Consider the following 22,780-nt stretch of genomic DNA (forward strand, 5'->3'; position numbering starts at 1 on the left):
GAGGGAGCACCGGGGAAGAGACAACACCTTACAAGCAGCGCCAGGCGTGCGCGGATGGCAAAGATAGCACCCAGCGCCCTCTGGGCATAAATACTGGACAAGATCCTCCAATACGGCAGTCTCAGGTAGCACCTGAAGAAGGCAATGAGTTACGTGGGCGAAATATTGTGCCAGAGCGACACAAACATATGCCAGTAGACCCGATTATTCCACATGTCAGGTTGTATACTCTCTAAACATAAAAGTCGAGGTTATTTTTCTACTAGCACCATTAAGATAGATGTGGTTGTTGGCTCAGTGAAGGATGCTTGGTTCTATGGGAGGCAGGCATGTATAAGATTCCTGTCACTTTGGTTTTTACATTACTGAACATACTTTCTCCACAGTTCAAAAATGTTGGGCAGAGCATTGATATTACACCCAGCTGTTACAGTCTGCTAATTCTGCTATGGCCAAGTAGTGCATGCACGAAAGCCGCAATACGGACTGTGAGAACATCCTTTTAATATCGTGTTTTCAGGGAAGCTATTAATGTATGTTTGTCAAATTATTTAATAAATCTTGATGACAGTTTTAACTTTGACAATAGTTAACTCTCACTGATAATGGTACTGCTCCACTGTCAACCAGAATTTATGAAACAACATCCTTGATGTAGGAGTCATGGAAGCATATAATCTCTGCTGCTCATGTGGTTTTACTTCCAAAATAATTTGCTGTGTTCACATGTGCATACCAGTTCTAAGATGGATGGGAGCACTTTACTGTCAGTCTTTCAGGCTAGCTCCAAGAATGGCTGAACATTTGACAGCCAACATATTAGCAGCAGACACAGTTTGGTTACGCCTGAATTCTCATAACTTTATGGATGGATCCCTAATGGGATTATAGAATTCATCAGTTATTAAAAAGTAGCAATTTATTCTGCTGGCTATGATAATGGGTCTAGCAGAAAATCAGAATCTTACGCTGACTTGATAGGATTACTCTTAAGCTATATTTGTAACCGAGCATTGAATCAGAGCATATTTTTTGACAGATTTAAATATACTGTAGTAACACCCATCTACAAAACTGGAGATAAGCAAACCATACTTAATTACAGACCATCATCATCTTTCTTTCCAGACTCTGAAAAATAGAGAAATTGCCCTATGAATTGCTCATAAATGATGTGACTTGCTTAACTGAGGAGAACTTGTTAAGTGCCTCTTTGATTTTTGTAAGGGATTCTCCATACATCAAACAATGCAAGAACTTACAAATTAAGTACCAGCAGAGCTAAACAAGAAAAATATCCTGTTGGTATATCCTGTAAACTTGCTGAAGCCTTTGACTATGTGGGTTCCAAAAATATACTAAAGAGTTATAACATTAATGATATCTGCTTTGCTTGGACGGTTCCTTAACTACATAACAGAAATAAGATGGTTTCATTACATAATATGTCTCAGGCATAGAGAACATATCATCATTTCTAATCAACATAAACAATCTAGCAATGACTTTAAAGGCCAGTTAAAAGAACTGTAATGTTTGCTGATAATACAAGCATACTGAGAGTTCAAATATAATATTAGGAGAGAGAGCTCAAATGATAGCTGAGTATGCCCATGAGTGGTTCAATGCTAATATTTTGAGTCTTAATTTTACAAAGACTCATATGATGCAGATTCAAACCAGCAATAAAGACACCCTGTTAGCACTAGCTGACATTAATTGTCATACACTGAATGAAGTACAGTGTGTAAACTTCCTTGAGGCACAGGTGGAAAAATAACAGAAGCAATTATGAAAGACAGATTAATGAATTACCTGAATAAATACAATCTTTTAAGAGAATCACAGTTTGGTTTCTGAAGTGGCAAAAATACGGAGTCAGCCATAGTAGAATTCACAAAAGTTGTACTTGATGCTCTTGATAAAGATGAGTGTGTCACAGGCATATTTTTGGATCTTTCTAAGGCTTTTGATACAGTCGACTGCAAGATTCTATTAAATAAATTGGAAGCATAGGAATAAGAGGGGTAACTAATGACTGGTTTCAATCATACCTAGCAGATAGGGCACAAAGAGTAGAGATAACACATACTTCAAATAGATCCAAACATTTAGTAAAACACTCATCAGAACCAAAATACATTAATATGGGTGTTCCGCAAGGTAGCATATTAGGACCAATACTATTCCTGATGTACATCAATGACTTTCCAAGTAGTGTTATTCATGGTGAAAAAATGCTCTTCACTTGATGACAGCAATATTATAGTCACTGAGAAAACAAGAGAACTCCTTGCAGAGACAGCAAATGAAACTCTCAAGGAAGCTGATGATAGGTCAATAGGCAATAAAGTGACATTGAACATAAAGAAAACAAATGCCATGAATTTCAGTTTGAAGAGGAAAAATGACTATGTTCAATTAAATGTAGCTGTAACCTCTACAGACTGTGTAACAAATGCAAAATTTCTAGGAATGAATATTGATTCTCAGTTAAAGTGGTGTGAACACACAAAGGTACTTGCAAACAGAATGTCATCAGCATGTTATACCCTTAGAATCCTATCATCAGTGTGTAACATGCAGTGTCTTTTAGTTACATATTATTCATATGTACACTCAATTCTTAGCTACGGAATTCTTTTTTTGGGGAACAAACGCACAAAATATGAACACAATTTTCAAACTCCAGAAAAGAACCATAAGAATAACAACCAAAAATACTAGTTGGGTTCATTGTAAAGATCTGTTCAAAACACAGGGGATTTTAACTGCTCCATGTGAATACATTTACCAGTCAGTTGTGTACATCAATAACAACATTGATAATTACTGCACAAACACCTCTGTCCACGACCATGCAACAAGAGCTAGACTCAACCTACATTTACCAAGAAAAAATAAACGTAAAACTCAAAACAGCATTTTCTACCAAGGAATGAAACTGTACAATAAATTACCAAAAAGAGATTAAAGAAATTGCAAAAACACAATTAATAATAATAATTATTATTATAAAACATCCAACATTCCACATAACTCCTTCACTTTGTTATTTTTCCTTCTTTTTCCTTTCTAGAAATACTTACCCCCAAGCTATGCATAGCACAATACTAACACGTCTTCCTCTTTCTGAGCTCAACATCTCATCTCACTCATTACGAAGGGATGCTGTCTCAGTTTTTCAGGATAGCAAATGGGAAGTTGCAGTACAGTGACATATGAGTGAACAGTATGACTTACTTAATAAGTTATTTGTAAAAAAAGTATTGTATATCAGGAGTAAATCTAATGATTGACTCTAACTAGAAGTCTTTAAATGTATGTGTATACGAATTAGCTTATTTTAAACTGGCCTACACTTGTAAATACTTTGACATATCCAATATCCTTGTAAAAATAGATCGACAGATGAATAAAGCTGCTGCTGCTACTGCTACTGCTACTGCTACTACTACTACTACTACTACTACTACTACTACTACCAACTGTACAACTTGCAGAAGTCTTTTCTTGGATTTCCTCGTTAATGATTTTGTTGCTGTTGATAAGAACACGTTTTGGCCAAACCACAACACACACAGTCACAGTACAAGACTCAAAAACAATTTTTGTTTAGATTTTGCTCCTCATTCAGAATTTAGAATGGAGTTATGTCTCTGCTGAGAAGATGTATGGGGACTTGTTGACTGACATGAAGCAAAAAACTGAGAATCCACACAAATTCAAAAGAAAATTAAGAACATACTTCATTGGCAACTCTTTCTGTAAATTATATGAAATTCTAGAGTCAGGAATTGAAACGTTCTCTTAGCTATATGGCAGGTAGCAATGTATGTTTTGAAGTAGTATCACATAGTGATGTACTCTAAATATGATTCAGTATTTAAAGACGTAAAAAATATTTTCTTTGAAAAATACCATTGTAATTAAGTAAATATTATGTTATTAATGGCAGATAAATATCAATTATATAGCAAAACAGAAGAGACAGCAGCTTTTTTTTCAAAGGAACAAGTTTATAATAAGTGGCAATCAAAAAGTTTCTGTTTGAATGCTGTACAGTTCAGAACTGGTATGCCAATCACGAAAAATCACCGTGAACATTGAGGCAATTGTCCTACCGATGCACCAGGTTCAAAATACTCATTTGGTAAAACATGTTTTCCTGCTTGTGGAGAAGTCTGTAGCCGCCTGTTGCACATTCTCATCCAACAGGAATTGTCGACCCTCCAGTGCCTTTTTTAAGGCACCAAAGGCATGATAATCACATGGGGAGAGTTCAGGATCATAGAGCGGGTGCTCCAGTGTCCTTCATTTGAGTTGGCTTAATTTCTTTGTTATGACATTTGCAATATGGGGACGTGTGTTATCATGAAGCAACATCAACCTTTGTTGCACCATTTCACAACGGCTGCTTCGGACAGATATGCTGCCACAGACAAATTCTTCATTCTCAAATGGATGTCTACCAGTGTTTGACATTCAACAGCCAAGAAAAGAGTAACAGCATGTTGGTCTGTTCTGATGCATTTGGTAATAACGTGGTCGTAGTTTACGTTTCCACATTTACTTCAAGCATGCCGGAAAGACACGAATGCCACACTAATCCCTTGCCTACATGTCAGCACTTATTTACCTGCATCAGAGTCTTGCTACGTTGCATGTGTGCTGCAGCAATGCTCTCAAACAGAAGCTTTTTCACTGCTCCTTATAATAATTTAATTTATTAAATATAGATGGCATAAGCTTGAATAGCATTAAGAAGTTGTGAGGATCTTATATCCTCCCAGGTTAATATATTTGTCAATCTTTGCCACATTTTTCGTAACTTTATAGATTAGCTTCATCAAACATCATATATTGTGTTACTGCCAGCTATCACTAGCTTGGATGTGTCCTGTTGCCCACTGACAATGCTTTTCTGACACGTGACTGTTGCTTTGTGCATGTACTTGGTGTGGTAACACAGTCGTGAGTGGACAGTTGAGGTAGTGAGTCAGCATTGGGTGGCCGTGCTCTTTAATATGTTTTCAGGCTCACTACCCACGCTGTGTTCAGATGGTCTTGAGGTTTGACTGTGAAGTGATTAATGTTGTATTGTGGGATGTGGGACCTTGCTAAAACTGAGTGTATTTAAACTGGTTTTGAAATGAATAGTCACTCTGATAATAAACTGTATTGTGTGCAATATACCATTAACTGTTATCAATTCAGCCCTTTCACTGTCTGGCTCTTAAGAGTTACCAGCAAAAGAAAATACATAATTAAATTATTGAGATAAAGAGCAAAAAAGGCAGTATTCATTAATATGACACACCAACTGGTCATTTTATACATGGAGACCAGTGAAAAGGACATTGCATCCAGCAACAATCTGATAGGTGCTAGAACGTGGGGAATCTGTGTATCTGATCAACGTAATACATTTGCAGACTTTGGAAACGCTTTCCCCCCATATGCACTGGTTGTGACACGAACATCGAAGCATCAAAGAGAAATTATTTTTGACGCACGGTCACTGTTGCGACAAAGTGCAAATGTGTTACTTCCTTTAAAAACACTTGGAACAAAATAGTTATTTAAATGACCCCATCAGTGACAATGATATGATTATCATTTTTATCACACATGTGCCATGAAGAGTAAGAAGATAGTTAGCTCCGATGAGTTGTTATGAATTGCTGATCATTTAGATGAGACTGGCAATGAGAAACACCAGGTGAATGTGAATATGGCACATCATGTAGAAATCAACATTTCCAGTAAAGCAAAGCATCATGGGAAGATAACGTTGGGCACCCACCATAGAATAACAAAACGATAATTGACTGGGATACAATGATGCACAAAAAGATGCCTGCTCATGAAATTATGAGCGCAATGATGATTGCTTCGTAAATAATAAGAGGAGGAAAAACAATTGGTAAAGACAGAACTGGCAGGTAGTAAAAGACAGAAGATCTTGGATTTGTTTGGCTCCTTGAGATGTGGGTGACAGACATCAACAAAATGAGCAACCACTGGTAAACTAAAGATAATTTTGGACGAGACCTGCCTCAAAACATGTGAATGGCTCAGTGGGTCTGCTCCATGAATTCAAATGATCAGATGCACTACTGAAGACATTAAACCCAAACTATTAAGAAATAAGTACAAACTGTAAACACTGCTTTATTTCCAGTGATTGAACTTAGTGCAAATGGCCATAAAATTATAGTAGTCCTAGATTCTGGATGCTACAGTTATATCAAGGAATTTATTTGAAGAGCTTTGTGAAACAGAAGAAATACAAGGGTGGTTTGAAAAGTTCTCTAAATGGAATAGAAAAAAAGTACTTACATCACTGAAACTTTTTTTATTTTTCAATGTAGTCTCCTTGTAGATTAATGCATTTGGTCCAACGATGTTCCAGTGCCTTGATCCCTTCTCGAAAATGAGTCTCGTCGAGGCCTGCAAAATAGTTGTCAACTCCCGCTATCAATTCTTTGTTTGATGTGAATCTTCATCCACCAAGAAAAATTTTCAGTTTTGGGAAGAGATAGAAGTGTGACTGAGCCATATCAGGTGAATAATGTGGGTGTGGCAACAATTCATGTCTTAGTTCGTGTAATTTTGCCGTTTCCATTCTCATGCCTTTTGGTCCAGTGTCAAGAGCCGTCACACCCATCTTACAGATAATTTTTTCATTTCTAATTCTTCAGTTAAAATCCTAAAGAAAGCAGGTGTTGACAGATGTGAAAATTACTGAACTATCAGTTTAATAAGCCACGGCTGTAAAATACTAACAGAAATTCTTTACAGACAAATGGAAAAACTGGTAGAAGCCGACCTCAGGGAAGATCTGTTTGGATTCCGTAGAAATATTGGAACACGTGAGGCAATACTGACCCTACGACTTATCTTAGAAAATAGATTAAGGAAAGACAAACCTACGTTTCTAGCATTTGTAGACTTAGAGAAAGCTTTTGACAATGTTGACTGGAATACTCACTTTCAAATTCTGAAGGTGGCAGGGGTAAAATACAGGGAGCGAAAGGCTATTTACAATTTGTACAGAAACCAGATGGCAGTTATAAGAGTCGAGGGGCATGAAAGGGAAGCAGTGGTTGGGAAGGGAGTAAGACAGGGTTGTAGCCTCTCCCCGATGTTGTTCAATCTGTATATTGAGCAAGCAGCAAAGGAAACAAAAGAAAAGTTCGGAGTAGGTATTAAAATCCATGGAGAAGAAATAAAAGCTTTGAGGTTCGCCGACAACATTGTAATTCTGTCAGAGACAGCAAAGGACCTGGAAGAGCAGTTGAACGGAATGGACAGTGTCTTGAAAGGAGGATATAAGATGAACATCAACAAAAGCAAAACGAGGATAATGGAATGTAGTTGAATTAAATTGGTTGACGCTGCCGGAATTAGATTAGGAAATGAGACACTTAAAGTAGTAAAGGAGTTTTGCTATTTGGGGAGCAAAATAACTGATAACGGTCAAAGTAGAGGGGATATAAAATGTAGACTGGAAATGGCAAGGAAAGCATTTCTGAAGAAGAGAAATTTGTTAACATAAAGTATAGATTTAAGTGTCAGGAAGTCGTTTCTGAAAGTATTTGTATGGAGTGTAGCCATGTATGGAAGTGAAACGTGGACGATAAATAGTTTAGACAGGACGAGAATAGAAGCTTTCGAAATGTGGTGCTACAGAAGAATGCCGAAGATTAGATGGGTAGATCACATAACTAATGATGAGGTATTGAATAGAATTGGAGAGAAGAGAAATTTGTGGCACAACTTGACTAGAAGAAGGGATCGGCTGGTAGGGCATGTTCTGAGGCATCAAGGGATCACCAATTTAGTGTTGGAGAGCAGCGTGGAGGGTAAAAATCATAGAGGGAGACCAAGAGATGAATACACTAAACAGATTCAGAAGGATGTAGGTTGCAGTTGGTACTGGGAAATGAAGAATCTTGCACAGGATAGAGTAGCATGGAGAACTGCATCAAACCAGTCTCAGGACTGAAGACCACAACAACAACAACAGTTAAAATGTGATATAACCTTTCAGATAACATCTGGCAAGTATGAGCAATTCCCCGCACTTTCAATCGGTGATCCTCCATGACCATTTTGTGCACTTTTGCAATGATTTCTGGAGTAGTGACCTATCTTTGTCGACCACTGTGTGGATCATCATCTAAGCTCTCCTGACCAAATTCAAATTCATTTTTCCACTTGGCAACAGTTGGATATGAAGGAACAGTGTCCCCCAGTGTATTCTGGAAATCGGCATAAATGTCCTTTGCTTTCATACCTTTCTTTACGAAGTACTTAATCACTGTTCGAATCTCGATTTTTTCCATCTTCACAAATCACTATGTGGGAACTACAACATAGCCGCATCACCACCATGGCTCTCTTCCATGAGCACTGACGTGGCACGTGTTTACAGGCAACAGTCCAATGAATATCACGTGAACAACTCATTGCACTAGCACTGATCTCTAATGGTGATTCCAAGAACTTTTCAAACCACCCTCGTACCTGTAGTTCCTGTAAGTTGTGTGGATGTAGTCAAAGCAACTAGTCATAAAAGTCAACCTGTAAATGTGCAAATTTTCATTACGTGCAAGATTTCAGAAAGATACTTTCACACGACTGTGCTGATTATTGATTCTCTGGCTGTGGACTGGATTTTTGACAATGATTTGTTGACTGAAGATGTAGAATTAATTTTGGGAGAGGCTGTTTAAGAATTAGTGATAAAAATAAAGAATTGGAGGTTAATTTCGCAATTATCATAATCGTCGGAGGAGCAGCTTCTGCAGGGTTAGGAGTTACGATTATCGAGCAGGTTAAATAAATAAATAAATAAATAAATATAGATGATGAGACTGAAGTACCACTGTACATGAAGAATAATGCGTTCATAGTATGAGAAGAAGAAATTTGGGGTCACATCAAAAATTCAAGAAAAGAGAGATGATTTGATTTGATTCTCTCTCTCTCTCTCTCTCTCTCTCTCTCTCTCTCTCTCTCACACACACACACACACACACACACACACACACCACACACACACACACACACACACACACACACCCTATAGGGAAGATTACGAGAAGTTTTACACAAGCAATCAGGTGGATTGATGAAAGGACAGCAATGTAAAATTAAGGTGCAACCACACGAACGATTCAAAACGAAAACATATTTGGTAGCAATAGCCAGAGGAGAAGTTGAAGGGAAAAAGATCAAATAAATGATAGAAAATGATATAATTGAGAGATTAGATGATAAATATTGTAATCCAATACAGACAGTAATTGAAAAAGATGGGTCAGTCAGGCTTGTTTTGGATGTCCAAGCTGCCAATCGCATCATTATGACCCAGTGAGACCAGGCTAAAAACACAGAAGAGATTTTCCAGAAATACAATGGCACTTGTTATGTTTGCAATTTGGCTATAACAAGTAGTTGGAGCTAGAACTGAAAATTCACTGTATTCCTGCTAAACAAGTAAGTTTTCAGCCAAAGGCCTCCTGCTGAATCAGGCAATATACCATACACACACACACACACACACACACACACACACACATGACCATGGCCTTCGTACCCAGATACTTTGACCATATGTGTGCAAGTTGTGTTTGCCAGGCCTTGGCAGCCAAAGACAGTGGTCTTGAGTGTGCGAGTTGAGATTGCATGAATGTGTCTATGCCTGTTGTATAATACAGAAAAAGACCTTTTGGTCAAAAGCTTACTTGTTTAGCAGTATTTTTATTGTGCCTGTCTGTGACTCAATATCTCCACTATATGGCAAGTAGCAATCTATCCTTTTCATAATACTAACTTTAATCATTTCCTAGTTTTTGTGGAGACTACCAGCATTTTCTGAAATGACCCCGCTTGTCACTGCCTGCTTTATTGCAATTAAATTAAGATGAATTCAGTGTGGATATGGGGGCCAGATCAATGAGAAGTGTTTGACAAGATCAAGAAGCAACTCTTAAAAGTTCCACTGTTGCCCCCCCCCCCCCCCAGGTCCTTGATCTTAATAAATCATTTTATCTTGGGATAGAAAATGGAAAATTTAGACTGGGAACTCATTTATACCATACAGTCAGTGAAAACGGTCAGAAACAATATTGCACAATCACGATCACAAGTCAATTTTTATCAGTGTGGGACAGGAAATAATGCATGACAGAGCAAGAAGCACTTGTGATTGTTTGGGACTTTGAGCAATTCTGTTCAGTTGGTGGTAAACCAGTGTGCGGACAAATTGTAGGGCATTTTATAGGAGTTGAGGATGGAGTAAAAAATTCATAGGTTTGTACACATCATCAAAGCAGAGCAGGAACCAAATGAGATATTAAAAATGATAAAAGCAATGTACCAAGATGAAATGCAGACTAAAATTCAGCAATATTACGTAATAAATGATTACCTTTGTACCACAGAATAGACCAACTCAAAATCATCGAGATTTTGCAAACCAGAATGTAATACTGATGATCTGATTAAATATATTCATACCAGTTTCATACATTTTCGCTCAAAGAAATATATACGCTACTTCAGAAACAGGAGATCTTTAATAACATGTCACTGGAATATGAATTATAAAAGAACATGACTTCTATCAGCATATCAATGTACCTCAATGCAACAGAAAAGACTTAATGCACAATATTATCCCACAAACAATAGGTGAAATCATGGCTTTCGACCTCTATAGAACTTCTCTGAAGTCTTTCTCACAGATCTTAGTAATGGTGGAATTATTCTAAAAAATTATTTGCTTCTTTCCATTGGAACACGTTTTCCCATGAACCATACGCGACTGGAACAGGAAAGGGAGGTAATGACAGTGGCACGTAAAGTGCCCTCCGCCACACACTGTTGGGTGGCTTGTGGAGTATAAATGTAGATGGCAAAATCACAATTAAAAAAATTAGAGGAAGATTATTTTCTGGATAAGATTTGGCTCCAATGTACCCTGTCGGACAATGGACCACAATTTTGTTCTAATGAAGAGGAGAGGGCCTGTCACATTGCTACATTGACATATCATCCAGTGTCTAATCCAGTTATGCATATAACGCGAGAGCTAGGAAGAATGTTCCAAGCACACCACTGAAAGAAACATAAGAACTGGGTTAATAAGTTATCCGATTTTAAAGAAGTTAGCTCATAATAGTATTGGTCTACCACCCTGTGCATTTCATACGGCAAGAAGTCCAAGAAGAGTTTCCTTGAGATTACTTATCTTCCATCGTGAAGTGAGTTCATAGTGGTAGAGACACAGCGATTGGCATTACAGCAGATGGAGAAGCGACGACTCAGTGAAATCCACTGTGTACAAAGTCAGAGATTATGTGCAGATATGATCACATTTCAAGTCTTCAAAGGCAAAGGATGAAATCACGAAATTTCTGCATTATTACTTGGGACCATTTAGAATTCGAAAGATAGTGCATCAAAATTCTGTTGAGTTGGAAAGACTTTTTGTTTTTTGAGTCATCTGGCTTCTGACTGGCTTGAAGCAACCCACCACTAGTTCCTCTCCTGTGCCAACCTCTGCATTTCAGAGTAGCACTTGCAACCTATGTCCTCAATTATTTGCTGGATGTATTCTAACCTCTGTCTTCCCCTACTGTTTTTGCCCTCTACAGCTCCATCTAGAACTGTGGAAGTCACTCCCTGATGTCTTAACAGATGTCCTATCTTCCTGTCCCTCCTCCTGCTGTGCTCCAAACATACATTCTCAGAAATTTCTTCCTCGGATTAAGGCCTATGTTTGGCACTAGTAGATTTATCTTGGCCAGGAACCCCCTTTTTGCCAGTGCGAGTCTGCTTTTGATGTCGTCCTTGCTCCGTCTGTCATTGGTTATTTTACTGCCTAGGTAGCAGAATTCCTTTACTTTATTTACTTTGTGACCATCAGTCTTGATGTTAAGGAAGTTTCATATTGTGTTACTGTTAGAATATGACACACTGCAGAAGTAGTGTAAGGAACTAGCAGCACTTGTGAACTAGTATGTAAATATCTTTTGTGCACTGCCAGTTGACATCGCAGGGGCCGAGAAGCACATTTTGGCTGGCAATATGGAATTGTTCTCAACGAAGCCAGGTGGAGCTGCATGACGAATTAAGTGCCGGTCATGTTCTTTATAAAGCAGAGTGATTAAGATAAAGTACGGCAATGTAAAGTATGTTTACATTTGGATATTCTAAATTCTGAGGTATTTGTGTATAAACATGTATTTAGGCATGTAAACTGTGTGCCACAAACCTAGCTTTGTCCCCTTTTTATTTTCCCTCCTCAGTTCTACACCTACTAAAAGTTAGCATTTGTTTATTTACCCTGGAAATATTATATATCTTGTATAAACAATTTATTAATGAATCTCATTATGTGACCAATATAAGTTTGTGTACTATTACCATTCCAATTAAAGAATTCATTCCTTACAATACCCATTCTTTTGAACATAATGAAGATTGCTTAAAGAAAGTATAACAAATAGTCTCGACTGTGCTAAATTAATTTCTTCTGTGAAGGACATCAATTATTATTAGTAAATAGTTGATTAGTTCAATATACATATATAATTATTTTGTTACAAGCATTTAAAAAAAATTAAATCATGCATTTGGTTTTGTGAAGAAACAGTCACAGATTTTACATTAACGTGCTTGTTACTTAATAATGAAATTCACATTAATTGACACAGTTCTACATAATGGACACATTCTATAGACAGTTGTATTTCTGGTCTTTTTCTATTTACATTGTTCTTGAACACCACATTTTGAAGATTATTGATGCCATCAGGTGTCATTATGTTTTAAGTATGTTTTCATGCAGTGACATTTGCTACGTATACATAGCCATGTGCTAGTTAGTTTAGCATCATGTAATAATTTAATAATTAACTGTTATTTCTTGCCTACCGACTGTGGCCCTTCTTTGCAAGTTAATTCCACAATTGAACTTTATGTCTCTCTGCCCCCCCCCCCCCCCCCCCCTGCTCTCTCTCAACCTTGAAACCCCATTTCATTTAATGTTACAAATTATGATTCTACAGAAAAATCTACATCTACATACATTATGTCTGGAGCATTTTCTTTGTTTCGCCATAGGCCACCTCTGCCAATCAACTGACCATTGTAAACACGATCTAATACCTCCAGTGCTTCAATTGCATAATGTGCTGGTTTACCATCATGCTGAAACCACATGTGTTGTCGAACATCCAGGGCAATGTCCTGCAGTAGTACCAGTAGTTCCTATTCCAAAAATGTTCTATATTTGCAGCCATTCAATGTGCTGTTGATAAAATATGGACCAATGAGTTTGTTCTCCATGATGCCATACCATATGTTAACTGACCAAGAATGTTGGTGGTCAACTTACCATAACCAGTGGGAATTGTCTACACTCCAGTAATGCATGTTATGTCGGTTAACACCACCATTGTTTGTGGATGTAGACTCATCGGAAAATAGTACCTTGGCAAAAAACATGTGGGTCATTTGAATTTGTTGAAGTCGCCCATTCACAGAACACTACCCGATTATGAAAATCGGTGCTGTGAAGTTCTTTATGCAGTGACACGTGCTATGAATGCTACTTATGACGATGTAGTACTGTGACAATACTACCTATGGTCGTATGTGAATTGCCGTGAAATTTTCGGGCACTTATCCATAGGTTGTCGTGCACTGCTGCCAGTACAGTTATTTCATTAGCTTCTCCTATAACACATTTGCTTGTTTTCTTTTGCCGGTCAATACGCTGCCCTCAGACAGCAAGGTGTTCATAACCCTGTAAAAGAAGGAATGAGAGCAAGCTTCCTCCGAAAAATGCTTGGCATACAAGGCAACAGCGGCTTCAAAATTTCTCCTACATTCTTCGTAAATCAGGATCATTTCAATTTTTTCTTCTGTGGTTGCAACATTCATTGTTCACTTGCACATCGGTTCTTCAAATGATATGCAGGTGTGCAGCCAATATACAGTGCACATAATGTTTAGAGCCGCCATCTCTTCTACATCTGCATGATACATAAGCTCCAGTTGCAGTGCACTGCCTGTTATGGTATATCGTAGTTTGCTGCACAGCCATAGTGGCATGTTGAGTAGTACCCTGTTCAATGTGTCGGAATACAACGTTGCAAATGGTGTTTCGAATTAGAAGTTATGAAATACTGGTCTGTCCTAATCTTGCAGCACGGAGGTGGGGTCCCAAGCGGCATTGCATATATCAAGGCTCACTGAGTAGCATGTCGTAAATTATGGTTGTGTACCCATTTCTATCCCTCCAATTACTCTGCCATCTGCGGCGAAACAAAAAAAAAAAAAAAAAAAAAATGCTCCAGACAAAACATATGTAGATTTTGCCATAGAATCATAATCTGCAATAAAAAAATGAGGGTTCCCCTAAAAAATTTCTCAAGTTTCTTCCCCCCCCCCCCTCCCCCAAATACGGGGTGGGGTGGCAAGTAGAGCATGGTATTGTTGTATGTCCCTGCCAAGACAAACAAATTGGAATCATAACTTTTTGTGATCTGATGTGCACTTTTTGAGATACTTCAATGTCTTTGGTTAAAATAAACAGATTTTTTTCCTGGGCATGTCAGTATATTTGTCATTCTTTCTGACATTTGCCATAAGTTTACAGATTAGCTTTTGCACAGATTATGTATTGTGTTACTGCAGCTAATGCTGGGTTAGCTATGTCCAACAATTTAGATCAATCATTGCCTTCTGACAACACTTTTCTGATATAGTGATTGTTGCTTTGTGCACGTGCTTAGTGTGGCAATACAGCAGATAGTGGACAGTTGGAGTACTGAGTCAGCTTTGGTCGGCTGTGTTCCTTGCCTCATCAGGAAAGAGGGAAGGAGAGGGGAAGACGAAAGGAAGTGGGTTTTAAGGGAGAGGGTGAGGAGTCATTCCAATCCCGGGAGCGGAAAGACTTACCTTAGGGGGACATATTTAAAATGTCTGCTTGTGTCTGTATGTGTGGATGGATATGTGCGTGTGTGCGAGTGTATACCTGTCCTTTTTTCCCCCTAAGGTAAGTCTTTCCGCTCCCGGGATTGGAATGACTCCTCACCCTCTCCCTTAAAACCCACTTCCTTTCGTCTTCCCCTCTCCTTCCCTCTTTCCTGATGAGGCAACAGTTTGTTGCGAAAGCTTGAATTTTGTGTGTACGTTTGTGTTTGTTTGTGTGTCTATCGACCTGCCAGCGCTTTCGTTCGGTAAGTCACCTCATCTTTGATTTTTTTTTATATATATATATATATATATATATATATATATATATATATATATATATCCCACACTTACCACAGTAGTACAAGTTTATATGCCAACTAGCTCCGCAGATGACAAAGAGATTGAACAAATGTACGATGTAATAAAAGAAATTATTCAGATAGTGAAGGGAGATAAAAATTTAATAGTCATGGGAGACTGGAATTCGATAGCAGGAAAAGGAAGAGAAGGAAAAGTAGTAAGCGAATATGGACTGGGTGTAAGTAATGAAAGAGGAAGCAGCCTGGTAGAATTTTGCACAGAGCATAGCCTGATCATAGCTAACAGTTGGTTCAAGAATCATAAAAGAAGGTTGTATACATGGAAGAAGCCTGGAGATACTGACAGGTTTCAGACAGATTATATAATGGAATAGAAGGGAGAACCGATAAAGGTGCTCAAGGTACCCTCCGCCACACACTGCCAGGTGGATTGCGGAGTATGGATGTAGATGCAGATGTAGAAGACAGAGATTTAGGAACCAGGTTTTAAATTGTAAGTCATTTCCAGAGGCAGATGTGGACTCGACCACAATTTATTGGGTATGAAGTGTAGATTACAACTGAAGAAACTGCAAAAAGGTATGAATTTAAGAAGATGGGACCTGGATAAACTGAAAGAACCAGAGGTTGTAGAGAGTTTCAGAAAAATCATTAGGGAACAATTGACAAGAATAGAGGGAATAAATACAGAAGAAGATGAATGGGTAGCTTTGAGAGATGACATAGTGAAGGCAGCACGGGATCAAGTAGGTAAAAAGGCGAGGGCTAGTAGAAATCCTTGGGTAACAGTAGAGATATCGAATGTAATTGATGAAATGAGAAAATACAAAAATGCAGTAAATGAAGCAGGTGAAAAGGAATACAAAGGTCTTAAACACGAGATTGACAGGCAGCGCAAAATGGCTAAGCAGGGATGGCTAGAGGACAAATGTAAGGATGTAGAGGCATATATTACTAGGGCTAAGATAGATACTGCCTACAGAAAAATTTGAGAGACCTTTGGAGAAAAGAGAACCACTTGCATGAATATCAAGAGTTCAGATGGAAAACCAGTTGTACGCAAAGAAGGATAAGCTGGAAGGTGGAAGCCGTATATAGATGGTCTATAGAAGGGCGATGTACTTGAAGCCAAAATTATGGAAATAGAAGAGGATGTAGATGAAGATGAAATGGGAGACATGATACTGCGTGAAGAATTTGACAGAGAACTGAAAGACCTAAGTCGAAACAAGGCCCCAGGAGTAGACAACATTCCATTAGAACTACTGATAGCTCCAGGAGAGCCAACCATGACAAAAAACTACCATCTGGTGAGCAATATCTATGAGGCAGGTGAAATACCTACAGACTTCAAAGAAGAATATAATAATTCTGCTCTCAAAGAAAGCTGGTGTCGAAAAATGTAAAAATTACTAAACTATCAGTTTAATAAGTCACGGCTACAAAATACTAACACAAATTCTTTACAGAAGAATGGAAAAACTGGTAGAAGCCAACCTTGGAGAAGATCAGTTTGAATTCCATAGAAATGTTGGAACATGTGAGGCAATACTGACCCTTATGACTTATCTTAGAACATAGATTAACGAAAGGCAAACCTACGTTTCTAGCATTTGTAGACCTAGAGAAAGTTTTTGACAATGTTGAGTGGAGTACTCTCTTTCAAATTCTGAAGGTGGAAGGAGTCAACTACAGGGAGTGAAAGGCTATTCACAATTTGTACAGAAACCAGATGGCAGTTATACAAGTCGAGGGGCATGAAAGGGAAGCAGTGGTTGAGAAGGGAGTGAGATATGGTTGTAGCCTATCCCTGATGTTATCCAATCAGTATATTGAGCAACTAGTGAAGGAAACAAAAGAAAAATTTGGAGTAGGAATTAAAATCCATGGAGAAGAAATAAAAACTTTGAGGTTTGCCAATGACATTGTAATTCTGTCAGAGACAGCAAATGACATGGGAGAGCAGCTGAACGGAATGGACAGAGTCTTGAAAGGAGGATATAAGATGAACATCAACAAGAGTAAAACGAGGACAATGGAATGTAGTCAAATTAAATCTGGTGCTGCTGAGGGAATTAGATTAGGAAATGAGACACTTAAAGTAGCAGATGAGTTTTCTCTTTGGGGAGCAAAATAACTGATGATGGTCGAAGTAGGGAGGATATGAAATGCAGACTGGCAATGGCAAGGAAAGCATTTCTGAAGAAGAGAAATTTGTTAACATCGAGTATAGATTTAAGTGTCAGGAAGTCCTTTCTGAAAGTATTTGTCTGGAGTGTAGAGTGTAGCCATGTATGGAAGTGAAACATGGACAATAAATAGTTTAGATAAAAAGAGAATACATTATTACGTAATGCGCTGCTACAGAAGAATCCTGAAGATTAGATTGGTAGATCACATGACCAATGAGGTGGTACGGAATAGAATTGAGTGGGGAAGAGGAATTTGTGGCACAACTTGATTAGAAGAAGGGATCAGTTGGTAAGACACATTCTGAGGCATCGAGGGATCACCAATCTAGTACTGGAGAGAAACGTGGAGAGTAAAAATCATAGAGGGAGAACAAGAGATGAACATATTAAGCAGATTCAGAAGGATGTAGGTTGCAGCGGTTACTTGGTGATGAAGAAGCTTGCACAGTATAGAGTAGCTTGGTGAGCTGCAGCCAACCAGTCTCTGGACTAAAGACCACAATCATGACCACGACCACGACCAAGATTACAACCACAACCACAACAACAAGAAACAAACTGACATTTCTGTTTGTTGTCAGTGGCTGTTGCATGAAACATGAAATTAGACACATTTGCAAGAGCTGACACCATCCACACATTGCAAAAATGAAATTGTAAATATCTGCCAAACAGCAGAGAAAATGCTCCAGAGAGAGAAACTGATATTTCATGTAAAGACTATGATGATAAAATCAGACAAATTAGACCATATAAAGAGGCTTAATGACTGACAGACTTTTGTGCATTGTTTTATAATGGAATAGGAGGATGAGACATCAGAGGGGAGTTGAGAGGTGGGGTAGGGAATGATGATGATGGTGAATCCTTCGTTCCACATCTTTAGATGTCTTACGAAGCACTATGAATGCAGATGTAAGAAGCAGATTTAGGAAGTTCAATTATAGGGTATGTATTTTGAGAAATACATATATGTTGTACAAGCTACTATACAGTTCATAGCATACAGTACTTTGTAGCAAATATTAGCGATTTTCTATCCTGTTCTATTTGTGTACTGAGTGAGGGGGAAAAGGGCTAGGTATATGCTTCTGTATGCATCATCATCTCTCTGGTCTTATTCTATTCTCATGATCCTTAAGGGTGAATTAGAAATAGTGGCAGCAGAAATGTCATGTACTCTCTCTTAAATACTGTTTCTTTACACTTATCAAATGGGTTTTGCAAAAACAACATTGTATTTCTTTCAGAGATTCCTATTTACAGTCTCCTGAGTGTTTTTGATGTCTGCCACCATGCCTGTTCACTAAGGACTCCAAACGATGGAGCACTCCAGAACTGATTATACTACAATACTACATGCCATTTCCATAAAGGGGTCATTCAATGGTATTATCAAACCATCAATATATTGACTGCCTGAGGGGGCTTATAGACATATTGTCAATACATACTGGACATGTGAGGTCAAGTATTGATGATTTGACAATATTCTCCGTTCAGAAGGTAATATAGTACATCAACCAGCCACACAGTTTTAGTGTGCACTGTTTATGTTTTCATTTTGTCTGTGTATATCATACCTCAGATTCAATTTTTAAGTAATATTTTAATACAAAACTATTTTAATAGGCTATGCGAAGATAATCACTGTATATACCACTTCAGAAAGGTTAACGGAGCATTCTCTTATGACACAATTAATTTGAAGCTATAGTATAGATTAGTGAATTACATAGCAGTTTGAGAAAACTGCTTTTACTTTGAAAAATACATCATATTTGCAATCAGTAACAAGCAGTTTGGAAAATGCATATCAATTCCACCAAATTATCACAACGGGCAAAAACATACTTTATGTTTATTGCCTGAACATATCCTTATCAGGAAGATAGAATTGCTTGACATGTTTTCACAGTTTTATTAGTTGAATTTGCAGATCTTACAGAACTGAACTTCGTAACATTATAATGACCTGCCTGTCACCAGCAATTTCAGGGTTACTCCTAATCTGTTGTCATCTGCAACTGCCTCTCTCCTTAAGGATTACTGCTTCTCTGTTGTATCTCTTATCAACATTAATAACTTGTTGTATGATGTAGGACTTACCAGAAAATAATTTATGATATCTTTTGGGTCCATGGTTCTGATTTTAGTCAGTAAATTAGCATGTGACCACCCACTATTTGTTTTCCCCCAACCACTCTTGGACCCATATCCTATTTTTTGTTTTGTTTTTGATTTCTTACAAGCTGTAGGTAATATAATTGCAGCATACACATCTTTTTGGGTGTTTGTCATCTTAACCTTGTAAAATTACGTTTGTCAACTGACAATCTGACTCTTGCCCTGTTACCCTCTTCAGCCTGCCTGTCTCCTCCTTACTCTGACCATCCAGTTTGCTTCTCCCACCAGATGTCGTTGCTTGCAGTGCAACCTCAGTGACCAGACGCAGTGGTTATCTCGTGTGTGTGTGTGTGTGTGTGTGTGTGTGTGTGTGTGTGTGTGTGTGTGTGTGTGTGTGAGAGAGAGAGAGAGAGAGAGAGAGAGAGAGAGAGAGAAGAGAGAAGAGAGGGAGAGAGAGAGAGAGAGAGAGAGAGAGAGAGAGAGAGAGAGAGAGAGAGCAGAAGGGGGGGGAGTAGAGGGGAGGGAGTTGTGCTTGCATGAATGAGTGTGTTTTCTACGTTAGACGAAGGCCTTTTGGCTGAAAGCTCACATATTTAGCAGTCTTTTTGTTATGCATGTCTGTGTCTCAACATCACCTCCATATAGTGAGAGCAATGTATCCTTGTCTTAATTTTGTAATTATTGCCAATATTATTGATGGTATGATGTCACTTCAATATACCAAGGTTTGATAAATTAGTATTGTCAATAAATACTGAATATGTGCAGGCCCCTTTACAGATGCACTGCACTTTCCCAGCACTCTTGCAGCAAAGTTTCCAATCTTCCATTTGTCTTCCCAACTAGAGATTTTACTTATTTGTCCCATTTCATGTAATTTGTTTATATTACCCCTAAATATTAATTTAAATGTTACTTGTTCTAGGTGTTCACCACTTATCTTGAAATGTGTTTACCTCATCTGCCATCAGGCTCAGTTCAGTGGCATCCTTGGCATCGTAGTCATATAAAACTCGTGCTCTCTGGTAACCACTTTTCGGGGTTTCAGGGTGATTTTCTGTATGAGAAGTTGTTGCCTGAAAAGGAGTCACTCCTGGAGTTTTTAGAGAAAGGCTGAAACCAAAAATAAAATATATTTTTTTAAATTCTTGTTTGAAATTATTTTTATAATTTTATTTTTAATAATATTCCACATGATCATAAGACAGAAAGTCTCTTCAAGAGTGCTTCAGATGCCCTTAAATCTTAAATTACTTAGTGCTCACAATAAAACACACAAAATAATGCCAAAAAAGAAGATATCACATTTGTGTTGTCTCTGTTTAGAGGAATGACAGCACAAACATAATTTGGTCATCATGTTTGTCTGCAGTATAAAAAGTATACAGCACTTCCACCATATGTTCCTTAGCTTCCACAACCAAGAGCTGATTAAAATTTAGAAACTTTCATACACAATGTTTAGACCTTTGAGCATAAATATTGAAACTGCATGATGCTAAATTATTGTACCCAAATACGTGACATCTAAAATTTTAGTGAGATGATCTTGGGAATATTTTCTTGAATTATGTGATACAGGCAAAAATCTTGTAAAAGATATTATGTGATACAGGCAAAAATCTTGTAAAAGATGCAGTGTGAAACATTCTAGGTCATCATATACAACTGTGGTATTTATCACGGCTATCACAGTAAAATGCTCATTTCTCACAGGCTTGCCCCATATGGTTGTCATATCTGTTAACAGTTACTTTCACATCATGCTAAGAAAATTTTTCATGATTTGATCAATGGGACATGCGCTCTAAGAACACACTCAGTAAAATGGTTCATGGGAACAGGTGAACCAAAATTAACTGATATGTACTGACTGCTTTCTGATCACATCCCAATTAACTAGTATACAACACTGTGTATAATACAAGTCAAATGCCTGTGAATAAGATGCATTAATACTCAATTACATATAACATTCCAATGACCATTAACTCAGTGTGCCACATCTGCTTTCATAGTCAAATTAACTGCAAAACCTGCAAGGAAAACTTTAACAAAAAGGCTTACAACTGATTGAATAGTGGCAAGAGAAGACTTGGTACATGACACTCATTTTGACAAGGACAGAAATATACAAAGACAGAACACAAAGCACAGTTTCGTCATGATGTAGTTCCCCTGCCAGCAAATTAAAAAAGCAATATCAACAAGGAGGGGGAAAAGGTTTTATAACAGAATATAAATAAAAAGATACTTCCAAATATTGTAGAGGTTAGGATAGAGGGAAAAACAATGTATGTCGGCATCAACTGTGGCCAACACAACATGTGCTCTAAACTGCATACCTCAGGAGCTATGAGCACTTGTTCATCTTCGCTACAGTGAAACATGTTTCTACTGAATGAGAGCTTGTAGCTCTTAAGGTGTGCCTTTAAGAGCCAACCTTTACTACACTTTTTGCTTCAAATGATCAGTCTTGTCATGTCCCTGAATACTGACTATTCCTCCTAGGACACCTGTAGATGACTGGAACCAAGGGACTTGCTCAGATGATGTATGGTGCCACTCCCATATTTTTTATACTGTATTGTTTGAGTCCTATGTAGGTTAATCAGAACTATGATTTCAGTTCTCAAAATGACAATGTACAGCTTTTGGTGGATTTATACATACAGCATAAAATGATGGAAACCTGCATATCTAGATCAAAACCCCTGTGATGTGCATGGTAGAAGGTACATCCAGTTGCATCAGTTATTAGAGCTTTCTTCCATTCTATTCATGTGCGGGTTGTGGGGAGAATGATAGCTTAAATGCTACCGTGCATTCCATAATTAGTCTAATGTTCTTTTTGCAGTCCCTATGGGAATGGCACATAGAGAATCATGATGTATTCTTATATTCATCACTTAAAGTTGCTTTTATGAACTGTCTACTTAGGTTTTCATAGGATTGATTGTGTCTTTCTTCAAGCACCTGCTAGTTCAGTTCTTTCAGCATATCTGTGACAGTCTCCCGGGGATCGAACAAACCTGTGACCATTAAAGCTGCTCTCCTTTGTACCCATTCAATATCTCCCGTTAGTCCTATTGGGTTCGGGTCTTACACACTTGAATAATCTAGGATGGGTCAGTCACTTGC

The 22,780-nt window shown here is 38.0% G+C and overlaps 1 protein-coding gene across 2 annotated transcripts in view; it reads right to left on the reverse strand.

Moving 5' to 3' along the window:
* LOC124615602 (endophilin-B1) overlaps positions 1–22,780 on the reverse strand; it is a 226,219-nt gene that overhangs the window by 15,381 nt on the left and 188,058 nt on the right. For both annotated transcript variants that reach the window (XM_047143594.1, XM_047143593.1), the window contains one exon: positions 20,596–20,752. In XM_047143594.1, coding sequence (XP_046999550.1) covers positions 20,596–20,752 — 157 coding nt within the window. The remainder of the gene's footprint in view (positions 1–20,595; positions 20,753–22,780) is intronic.

Source organism: Schistocerca americana, chromosome 5, assembly GCF_021461395.2.
Source record: "Schistocerca americana isolate TAMUIC-IGC-003095 chromosome 5, iqSchAmer2.1, whole genome shotgun sequence".
NCBI lineage: Eukaryota > Metazoa > Arthropoda > Insecta > Orthoptera > Acrididae > Schistocerca > Schistocerca americana.